Source organism: Ornithodoros turicata, chromosome 4 (genome assembly GCF_037126465.1).
Source record: "Ornithodoros turicata isolate Travis chromosome 4, ASM3712646v1, whole genome shotgun sequence".
Classification (NCBI taxonomy): Eukaryota; Metazoa; Arthropoda; class Arachnida; order Ixodida; family Argasidae; genus Ornithodoros; species Ornithodoros turicata.
This window is the reverse complement of record NC_088204.1, coordinates 77,807,233-77,819,398: the sequence shown is the minus strand read 5'-3', so window position 1 is coordinate 77,819,398 and position 12,166 is coordinate 77,807,233. Positions and strand designations below refer to the sequence as shown.

The 12,166-nt window shown below is 45.9% G+C and overlaps 1 protein-coding gene across 1 annotated transcript; it reads right to left on the bottom strand.

Moving 5' to 3' along the window:
- Positions 1-335: 335 nt before the first annotated feature.
- Positions 336-10,793, bottom strand: LOC135392579 (uncharacterized). Its single transcript, XM_064623285.1, has 7 exons — positions 10,647-10,793; positions 9,387-9,498; positions 9,035-9,168; positions 6,422-6,469; positions 5,023-5,058; positions 1,465-1,702; positions 336-604 (listed from the first exon to the last, which is right to left on the bottom strand). Exons 1-7 carry the CDS (start codon positions 10,791-10,793, stop codon positions 588-590), a joined length of 732 nt encoding a protein of 243 aa, XP_064479355.1. The 3' UTR covers positions 336-587.
- Between the last annotated feature and the right edge of the window lie 1,373 nt (positions 10,794-12,166).

Below are 12,166 nucleotides of genomic sequence, written 5' to 3'. Positions count from 1 at the left end.
CCGCGGGATGTACGTTGGGGACTGTGGACATTTGGATCTGTCATGTACATCCGACGGACGTTCGGTGTTGTTGGGGGTAAACGGTGAGCTGCGATTAATGGTTCGTTCGCCTTTCAGGACGCACTTCTGAATGAATGAGTCGGCCTCGACGCGACCTCGATCATTATTCCACGCCTCCTCGTACCCAGTACAAAATGATATGGTACCCGCCATCACCCACCAATAGGCCCACAGTCCACTGGAAGACATAATGCTCACAGGATAACGTGGTACAGTACGGCCAACCATCAAAGGCAAAAAGGTAATCAAGAACTGGTGTCATTTTCATCTTTTATTGTTTAACGTACCACACAAAGAACGAGCACTTTGTTCCTTCCTGACAACCACCAGTGCGCAAAGTGGCGTGCTGTTGTGTACAGATCAAGTGATAAAGGCTCTTCGTGCAGATCTAGAATAAGAGTACTAGCAAGAAAACCCACAACCAAAAATCCCGTTATTATCTCTCAGAAGCAAGACGTGACATGGCGTTGTATTTTACGACCCTGTGCGAAAATATTGGCAATATCCTTTGCTTGCAACCATGGCACTCAGGCGAGGTTGGGACCTGTAAAGGAATAAGATATTTGCTCTTAGCTCTGCCATGCTTTTTTTACGTGTAATCTTCCGACGTGGTCCTTCCCCTTTTACTTCCCACCGCGAAACGACTGGTGCTATAAACGGGGTGCTGAGGTGTGAACAGATGGAGAGGTGAAGGGGACGAAGGGAAAGAGTTGGGAAAAGGGGAGGTAACATGCGTCCCAGACCAGCTATGTGGGAAGTATGGGACCTGTCTGGAACGTTTGCCAGAAAAATCAGGTGAATCTTCAGGTAGCACAGCCAATGGTAGAATTCGATTCAGTGACGTCAAAATCTTTAGCGTGCCATTGGAGATTGATTACCAATGAACGGACGCTGCTGTCCTCAACGCTGCTCGTTCGTAAAGAACGGGCAATGCTGCTGACGAGGACGGAACTCAGGAATTTCCTCAGCATTCGTGAAGGCGGACGCTGAGGTCCGCTGACCCCACTTCATGGAAGCGTCTCAACGACGCAAAAACAAAATAGAATGCAGGTGGACAAAACGAAAAAGGAAGGAAATCAAAGAAACATGCGCACACAATACGAAGAAAAATGGATACGTTAACGAGACTGTGGGACGTGCAGACGCGTCTTACTGCTGACTCTGGTACAGCTACATGTCATATTCATTAAATTGTACGTGTGCTGCTGAGGTGATGACGTCATTCACTTATTTGTAACGCACGTTTACGCGGGAAGTAGAAATTGACGACTTTTGCCGCTCCTGCCGTTCCTGCGACATTGAACGCACGGGCCTCACAGAAGAGCTTTCTTCTCCCAGATGACCGGGAATGCGAGATATACACGAAATAATTCACTACGGCTTCTAGAAACGACTTTAACTTACACTGGGCGCTGAGTGCGTTTCTCAGTTTGTTCACCTCCTGTCTAAGTGCGTCCAACAGTTGGCCAGCATTATCTCCGAGAGTATTTCCCACTGGTTCAAGTGCAGTGCCTGCTCCAGCCTCCTTAATTCCAGTACCAGAAGGTTGGCCCACAAGGTGGAGTAAAGTCCGAAGTATATCACACAGAAGACCCTTGACAACGTTGTCTAGCGTCTGTTGTCCCAGGTTGTTCAATACACACTGTGGAAAACAAATTATTGTTCAAAAAAGATTTTATAAATTGTCCTACTTGACAAAGAGCACTGTTGTTGTCCTCTGGCACCACTAAGGTGGCCTCGGTATAACGTAATCCGCGCGGATATCAATGTATGCGCCACACACTGTTTCGTAGCGGTGCGAGGTTTGAAATCAGCCACACATACCTTGCCAAGTTGCTTAAGCAACTTTCTGCCGTGCTGCCTTCCATGTACATAATAGTTCATGGTAAATAAATTTCAATTCAATTCAATTCAATTCATGTCACAAAGTGTGATTGCACACTTTGAACTTCAACATCTCCCTGATCTTGAGGGTCGTAGAGGGAGAAGACACGGATTATGTGACGTACCCAGGGTTGAAAAAAATCCGGTAATTTTTAAAAAGATCCCCTCCAGTGGGCTTTTTATTTTGCATAAAACCAGATTATTTTTGGGTATTTTTGGAGAATACATACAAGGCTAGAGGTGTGACACAGAGTAAAAACTAACGTGCTTTGCTGTTCTTGATTTCGGGTGACCTCTCGTAGTTTCTGTTTACGGAACTGCCTGTCCCAGAAACATTATGTCAGCTTCTATTATTTTCGGAAAGGTAGAGTTCCATGCACGCGTGGTTGAATGGTGTGGGTCCTACACGCCTGGCTTAGCTGTCGTGTTTCGGAGCACTTCAGTAACAGTGCCTCAAGGCAGCGGAAGAAAGTCTCTCCCTGAATGGGCAGAAGTAGAGGGAAGCGGGAAAAAGTTAAATCTGAAAAGTTGTAAGTTAAAAAAGTCAAAAGCTAATATTGCGAGTACCTGGGCTTTTGCAAAAAGCCCAGGTAAAAAAAAAAGTTTTCCGTGTGACGTTGAATTCAGATTGTCTTTCACATCACATCTGGAGAAGATATCTAAAACATGCGGATAAAATTGCGTGGATAAAATATTAAAAAAAAACCTGGATAAAATCCACGTGGATTAAATCCTAACAACCCTGGGTGTACCTCTGCGATACGATATGTGTATGAGCATGTGATGTGATGATTGCAGACACACGCTTGATTGCGGGTGTCCAATTGCCCCGTTTTGTTGCTTTTCGTCTCTTCGTTTTCTCGGTGTGACAACGTAAAGGGAGACCTGTTAGTGAGGCCAGTTAAAGGTGTTGTGACAGTTGGTTTCCAGCTTTCCCAGATAAATACGAAAAACTATTCTATCACCCGACATCATCCCATATTCAAGTTTTCAGGTGCATGACGTGAGCAGGTACGGAGAAAAACGGCCCCGAAGAAGCGATATTGGTGACGTCACACAGGAGCAGCGAGGGAAGACGCGCGTCTCCCAAGCCAAATGGGGGAGAGGGCTCCGTGAGGTCACACCGTGGGTCGTCGTTTTTGGCTGCGCCTATCTTCCGAACCAATCTAGCGAGAGGAAAAATTCTTTTTTTCACGGTGTTCTCATAATCAGTACGATGCATATATATTATGCTTCAACACATCAGAGAAAGTGTCGCAGCACCTTTAATGACGGATATCAGTTATTGGATGGGTTATTGTCCGTTATTGGTCAGTGCTGTTGCTGCGTGTCTACAGAGTTCGGGACTGCGGACGGCGTGGGTGTTCGTTCGGATACTACTCTATGCACGGTATTGTTTATTAGTCGCATGTCTGCCTCTGTTCTCTGGGGTTGCGGATGTTAGGCGGGCCGGAATTAGAACCACACATGGTTCGTGGGCCCGTAAGTCCTACAAGATGTGTAAACTTTCGATGTAGTGAATACTACATCGAAAGTTAATACCACATCCCGAACATTGTTTTTGTACCCATTATGTTTGTGGCAGACGAGCAAGCGTGGCGTGTGCGTCAGGCAATAGACGACGGTTCAGTTCAGTTCTCGCGTTGTCAGGCCTTCCGCGTGCCTTCTTCTCGGTCCTGCACACTACACCTGGTGACACGGTTTTGAACCTACACATCACAGTACTCGATGGGTGTTTCCGGCTGATAGCAATAGCTTCGGTGCTGACGTCCTTGGGATTTTGGTAACCGCTTCCATACGAATTCCATCTTTTTAGCGGCAGAATTCCCATTTCTTCAGTTTCAACTGCGAGACACCCAAGCCCAGTCGTCAAAGTACTTTCTTGTCATACCGGATCTCCCTCCTGGGGTCGCAGCTGAGCTCGACGGTGTCTTTCCGACGGTACTCCTTGACTGGGCCGACGAGGTTCTCAAGACGGCCATACTGAACAGCATGAAAATTTCTGAACGCACTGGACTCCAGCAGCTATTAAAACAAGACTATCTCACCGGCAGGCGACATTCTCAGTTGCTTTACCGTATATGCGACATTACTCAAAGGTTCCGCTTCTGACACACAACAACCCCTCCTCCGATAGCTGCTCTTGCAACGGTTTCCTCAGGTCATGCTCGTGGTTTTGGCCTGCTCCGAAGACTTAACCCTGGACTCGCAACCCTCGCTGACCACATAGCTGAGTACCTGAGTAGCCGTCCACCTACCGGTTCATTCCCACATCCGTTTTGTGGAACTCACTTGTGTCTTCACACCGGAGTCTAGGTGGTAGGCGGGGAGGCCTGTGGCAGACGACGACGACGAGGAGATCGAAATGCGCGAGCAAGCGCAGCGCGTGCATGAGGCGACAGCCACAGTTCAGTTCAGCTGTTTCATTTAATAAACTTTCATATCCCCCTCGCATTGTCAGGACTACCACGTGTCGCCTTTTCGGTCTTACACGTCACATGTTTTACGTATAAAGGCTCCAGAAAGCTGAGCCTCCAAGCCTCATCTCTTTTAACGGAACTGTCATAATACATAGAAATCAAGATGGCGAAGAGGTACACCTGAGCCGCCGTGATAGATACCGTAGCCCAAAGCGTTATGAAACGTTGGTGTATGTCCTACAACTACTATACACCAGCCCCACATGTCACAGGAGAACGTTTAGAAGGTACGACAGACAATACACTTGACACACGCACGCACACGGAGCGCAGAGGGCTAAAACGACTAGGATTGGATTGGATACATGCTCTAACAGATTGGCCTTGAATGGAAGTTACTGTATTTATTGCTCCGGCTCTCTCGCTCGGCTCTGGAAATGGAATCGCTTCCTTACAAAATCTACGCTTTATTTCTGTGTCTCCCGCAGCTTTTCCTCTCGACTCTTTCAATTCAACTCATACGTACGTTGCGCTGTTTGCAGTGTCTCTGCAGTAGCATCCTTGTTGACCTCGCGAAATTGTAAATTCAGCAGGGTATACCCACATTATAGCAGAAACCTGTTTATAATAATAAAAGTAGAAAGAAACGATCACTCACTCCGAGAAGTGTGAAGAGGTTGGAGTACTGCTGACTCTGCAAAGATTGAAAAGGTGGAATATTACTACAAGGGAAAGTGCCAAAGTGAGTCTGAGTACTACCTTCCTCTATGTGAGCTAGAAAACAGAGGGACGTAGTATTCAGCACCCTAGAAATTGCTCAATCCAGTGGCGCATTTAGCAACCAGTGGTTGTGAAGGGGTTCCTCCAAGTTGAAACTCTACCCACATCGTGCGTAAGCTGTCGGCTGCGCCAATGTAACAGTTCTTGTCTCAGAACCTTCTCCTTTATTCTATTCTACCTACTCTTCTTCCACGTCTCTCCCGGCTGGCTACATATTTATTTTATTTATTGGTATTTTTATTGGTATAAGAGCGCCGACTTGGGAACAGCTCCCTAAATAAAATGCCACGCATAATCAACTGAATACAAAAACTGTGCCCCTTAGTTGGCAGCTGTTGTGACGAGCAGGAAGCGTCCGTGAGTCTGTGACCAGTTGTGATTCTGATTTTGATTCTGATTTTGATTCTGATTCCCCAGATTCGTGATTCCGTGATTCTGTCCGTTATTCCACAAATTTGAATGTGCACGAATTTCGTGAACCGCGGACGGGCACCACGCATGCGTTCAGCTCTAAGTACAAACTCTAACTGCAAGGAACAACACAATGTACTACGGGAGAATACATGGTGGTGGACGAATACATAAAAATTATTCTCTTCTTGGCCAGCTCAGCAAAATGAGGCATCGCGTTGATAACACTCGTGCGAGCCGCTCACATGTATATAGTTTGAGTTGCCGTATATTGTGCTGCTTGGAATGGCTCTCGGTTCCATTCGCTCACGTCGTGCTAGTAGTAACAGGAAGCGACATGTTACAGGCCACGTTTAGAACAGAAACAGTTCAATACAGCAGGTTGCCTCAGTTTTTGTACTTAATAGGTGAATATATACAAATGTACAATACAATTTCAGCTTCATTGTGCCTCCGATGTAACTCCACAAGTGTACAATAATGAGAAAGTGATTATATATATTGATGCATTTTCATGTATTAATGATGTATTGTATGATGTCGAGTGATGGCCATGCATTGGTCCTAAACGTACTCTCAGACCAGCCAGCTTCCTGCAACTACGTGATGGCGTGTGTCGACACGCCATCTAGCTTCACACACGTAGTGGTTTTTGATTTTTTCTTTTGATACCTGGTGATTGATGTCCACCAGGAAATTTGTTCGTAAGTGCACCTAACAGTTAGCTTGGAGTTTTCACTGAATTTCAGAACTTGCTGCTGAGATATTTTGATGGCAGAGTTCATGAAGAAAGGAGTATGTGCACTCCGACCACGGTTCTGTAGACAATATTCAGATGGCTGCTGCATGAATAGTGAGATAGTTACCTGGGCTGGTGCATTTTGAGGGCAGGCAACCAGGGTCTCGTTCGAACACTGCGAAGTGGAAGGCAGTTTGTTAATAGAGTAAGATGTAGAAACTGTCATCAACTGAGGACAGTTAATAATACAATAATTAAATTATTTAATAATTAATAAATTAATAACAAATATACCAAAGACCTAAAAGTAAGACTGAGGTTGGATCTATCGTCTTCCATCAATCTATCTATCTATCTATCTATCATCAATCAATCAATATCATCTTCATCAATCTATCTATCTTCAATCATCATCAATCTATCGTCTTCCAGGGGATCCCGAGTCGTGTGAGCATCAGCGGAATCGAAAACGCAGATCGAGAAGCGGCAGGCGCGCACCGGTACACCTGGCGTGTCCCCCATCATATTGTTTCGCGGGAATCGCCGTTACCTCGTTTCAAGCCTCACTGGACTCATGAGGCAGTCTCAATGGCAACGTGACATCACCATCCACTCTCTGCTGTACTTCATTGACCCCACATTGTCCCTTACTCTCCCCTGCAGAATGCCGCGTTCCTTTACCACAATCGTCCACCACATGAGATTTAATGACTTGTACACCGGCTTTCGAACACCTTCTTGGTGTCGGCACGTCCAGCCTCTGAACCATGTGTGGTGTATGCGGTGACCTCCATCACGTCCTCCTGGTCTGCGGACAGTAAGATCGCGAGCGCTCTCTCATGGAAACTGTTCTTCAACGTGTCGATCAACACCAGTTCAACTTAGCCAAAATTTTCGGGCTATGGTCGGACCCCTCACATCTGATGCAAGGCTTACGAGCTGTTGCTGAGTCCCTCTCCAGCACTGGACTAACGGACGAATTCTAATAGGACACCTTTCCATCATCATCACTTTCTCTCATCCCTTCCACAAGCGCAATGGGGCAGTGTACCGCCATAACGGCAGAGAATGAACCACCATATCATCATCCCATTTATGTGTGTGTGTGTCCTTGAATCGGGCTCTTCATGTCCCTGAACTTCACGTCTGGCTGGCGTGATTAAGAAGGGACGCGAAACCAAAAGTGGAGAGGAGAGTGAAGTATACTATGACATCGACTCTGTTGCATCGGAGTTTAATGGCTTTGTCTAAATATGTTTCAAATAATGCATATGCATATATAATATACCGCCTTGAATTATTTTGCATATTGGTGGCAGTACAGAAGCTTGTAGTGGTGCGTGTTATACATCGAACTTTTTACAAGTTCGGCCCGTTTTTTTGTGGTTGTGCATTATCGCGAGTGCGCGTTCTACACTGAAAATACGGTAATGTGCTATTGACAGCTGATTCATTGATTGGTTTTGTCTACTTAGGTAGTTACCAATTAGAGTAAATGCAGAACTTTCACAGCCTTGATTAACTTTCTGATTCTGTATTAGATGACATTGTGGTAGGGTATAGTATAATGAAGCAAATCACAAGAGCCAGCATCTATGCGAAGAAAGACAACAGAAAGTCGGTAACCAATTAAGGTGGACTCATTTCTTAAGAAAGTCGATGAATTTTTGTTCCTAGGGTTCCCGTAAAACTCGCTACATTTCTAAACGAAACAAGTACAGGTGTGTTCTCCTCGAGCTTATCTAGGGAATGACACATTTTTGAAGGCCTGATGCGATCCACTGATTTCCACCGAATTAAAGTTTCTGAAATTTTCAATACATGAGAGTCTAAGAGAGATGCCACAAAATCGCTTCTCTCGGCCCGCCCGCCCGCCCATGATATTCGGGTCAAAATGACGTCATTCCCTAGAGTAGCAGTCTGGGAATTGATTGCAATCAACATATTCGACAAGCTTACTGCTGTTTTCTAGATCCCTACGAATGAAAATAACTAATGGCTTTGTCATTTGCTGGCATGTTCTGCACGCTGGCACCAATTACATTTCTTCCTTAAAGCGCGCGAGAAAAAGCGAAGTAAACAATTTTGGGACAGTGCAGTCAACACTCTCCGGAAGCGAACGTTAACTAGATCGCATGAGTCAGCCTAGAGATCAGTGAGACGCTGTTGCCCCAGCCTATGCGGCCGCCTAGCGACCAGTTAAGGATTCTTATGTCCACGAAACTTGTCATATTTCACCCGTTTCTACGTGCTTCCTCCCTGAGCCAAGGAATCTTTCAGGGTAGAGCAAATTAGAGATGACCTGTAGAGATGACAGGGCTATGACCTGTTTGTGGCGTTCGTCGCCGCTTCGCGACATCTCCAGTGGGTGATGGTGGATGTGTCTGGAATTCCTTTCCTTAGGTGATCTGGGGTAGCCGGCCCTCGTGATGAGGGCTACAATCCCCATTTTTTTCTTTTTTTCAATCAATCAATCAATCAATCAATCAATCTAGAGATGACCCAGCGTTTCAGGTAAACCATGAAGTATTTCGTGTTCTTTGGAAAATTCGTGGAAGCGACGTCCACTGACAGCATTTAGAGTATGCATAGTATGCATGCTGAGCCTTTGAGCGAGTCTGTGGTGCAACTTTAGCAACAGTTCTCCGCAGTGTGACAAGCAGAGCGCCCAATATGAGTGCTTCTGTATCTGTGAAGAGGGATGCCGTGCGTGTGAAGGAAAGAGAAATATGAGACTTACGGTTCCAATCTTAGCTATCTCAGGCAGTGTGATCTTGATAGGAGGCCCACATACGGAATTATCTGGAGTACCATCACTGAATGGAGGCGGGTCTCTACTGCATGTGGCTGAGAGCTTTCCTCGATAATATTCAGCTACATTGAAAAAATGTAGTTGTCAATACTGATCAGTACGGAGCTGTTAACGTGTCAGGAATATTAAAAAGCCACACTACGTCGCTTTTTTTGCATCCTCCTTGAATGTTACCGTCCAAACTAGACAAATGTTATGACACGTGCCACAAGCCATCTTGCACAAGGGAGGACGTTGAACACGAGCATAGTTTTCGGTGAAAGCACAAAATTCTACATACTGTTTTGAAGATTTAGCACGCGGTAAACAATGACGAGTAGGTCTTCCAGCAGCAGTGTGAGGGAAACGCAGAAGTCTTCAGGCTTGGCAGTACCCAATCCTTTAAGTAGACACTGCAGAAAAAGGAAAGAAAGATAAATAAGAGTTCTCCTGTTATTGGCTGGCAGTTTACAACTGGCGGACGACAATATCGTTAAGAGCAATTCCATCACCACCGCGCCCCCTATTTCGGTGCCCCTCAAGTTATCCACCAGAGGTTACTATACGAGGAGATGCCAGATGATACAGTATGGCTCGTGCTTCTTCAAAGACTTGGCAGTGTTGAAATGATTGAGCGGGTGACGGTTGCTTAATGTCTATATTGGACGGATAATCATTAGTGAGTTTTAGTATTTCGTACGATGTCGCTTTCGCGTAAGTAAAGGGATAGCGTGGTGGTTTCGCAAAATGTGCAACGCTCTGTTTATGCTCTGCCCGTGCGCAGAACCACCAACGCTATCCCTAACGTACTCGCAGGGGATAGCATACGGTATACTAAAACTTACTATTGTCATATCTGCTGCAGTGCCTTACTACCGGACTAACGAGTTTTAGTGCATCGTACGCTGTCGCCTTTGCATACGTAAAGGATAGCATTGGTGGTCCTGCGCACCCGCGCTATCCCTTACGTACGCAAAGGTGACAGCGTACGTTATACTAGAACGGAGTATTGTATCACGCTACTGTGCTACTACACAGCACAGAAAGCGCTGAAATGCTATCTGCCTCTTCAGTCTGTCATTACTCTATTGCCTATCTTTACGACTGCGTTATCTGACGATTTTAGGAGGAGTACCACAAGTCGAAGACTTAGTCAGCAATGTACTTTAGTGATTGCACGTTAGCGCGCAAATAACAAGCTCCTGCTCACTAGCTATTATTGAATCAGTTAAAGCATTTTTAACATAGTAATAATAATTTACATAGTAATGTTCACCGCTACAAATTTACGGCTTCAACATCTGATTTGCACTATGCCGCATCAAAATTTCTCTCTGCTACAAGCTGTGGTAGAACACGAGCATTCAAAATGCTAAGGCGTTTTTTTTTGTGCGCCTTTTATATAACGATGTCACACAATCTTAAATTATTTCGATTTATTTGATTGTCATTTACATACGAATTTTTTTTTACATTACAGCATCTAGACGACAATAATATCACTTTTCGGCTATGGTGGGATTAGCATACAAATGCGTAAATGCAACAGTTTGTGACTTACCCCGAGCAACCGTACGACACCTGCTACTACTCCTTGCTGCAAGAGAAACACAATGAAGAACGCGTCATCATACTTCGTGCATTGTCTCGCGTTGCACGCGCGAGTGAACAGGTCAGGTGAACACCAGTTAATGGACTGGAAAGACATGGTGGATAACGCTCACGTAGAGCACCATGTTCTCACTAACAACGTATACCACTCTTTGGGGGCCACCCATTGTGACGTCACGACGCATCAACCTCGCGCGTCGCAAATTATGCTTTTAGTCTTGGGTTGTAACTAACTTACAAGTAACTCGTAACTGGAATTAGTTACTTTCCACAACAATAAGTTGTAACTGGAAGTCTGGAACTAGCTACCGCTTTTAGTTAAGGTAACTTCAGCTAAAGTAAAAAGTTAAGGTAAAAATAAAAATTCAGCCACTTCTTTACAGAACAGCTCAGCATTCAGACTCTTCTTTTTTTTTCATTAGCCATCCTGGAAAGGAACAGACTTCCACGGCCGCAAGTCATCCATTCTGACCACACCATATTTAATCAGGAACGTGCCAGACTGCTGGGTTTGGGTTGAATGTTCCTCACCTTACTTAAGTCTATCGTAGACGGGTGGAAATCGAGCGATCCCGTAAGGGAGTGTGAAGGGAATTGTCTCAAGACGAGAACCGCAAATATTTCGAACAGAGACTGTTCTTGTCATTGGCATGTGTATTTGCATAAGTGTACCGTGTTTTTCTATTTTTTATTGTATAACTTATTATGCACTGTGTGTCTGCACTGTTGTGCACTGGAAGACCATCGTCGTCTACATTTGGTGACCCGAGCAACGAACACCATGTTCGGCGTAATTCTGCAATTCATCGCCCAAAGTTTTTCGAATACACCGGCACCAAACCACCTTCTGGCAGGCAAGTCGCACCGGGGCAGGGAGATCACAGGAAGTTCACTTTCTTTCCTCCCCGGCACTTCTCTGGCGACAACCAGCATTCACGCTCTCGTACCGGTATCGCTACCGTCGCCCACTCAGCAACAATCAACGTTCAGCAGCAATCACTCAATGCATTCAGCAGACAATCAACACAATCAGCAACCACTCGAGCATCCAAGCAGTCATGCACTCAACATTCACATCTCATCAACCCGCCCGGATCGCAGCGCCCTTGTTCCCGCCATGCCGCTGCTGCTGTATCAACAGCCGCAAACACAAGCCACGTGTCCAGTCGTCCACCATCCACGAGTCATCCTCATTCTCCTCTTCATTGCATCGAGGCGGACCTCAACCGCATGCAGCGCTCCGCGTCTGAGAAGGGGAGTGATGTGGCGGCTCGTGGTGGACGACAACGACGACGCGCCTCTGCTACTGCGCGCTACTGCGCTTGGCTGCCAGTTCTACCGGCACAGTCCTAGCGTGAGGCCGCGTCCATCTGCCCGCTCGGACATTCCATCATCGCCGGTCAGGACTCATCACGTCAGTCATCGAGCAGTCATCAAGAGGCCCAAACGTTAGTTTTGACCAGCCTCCCA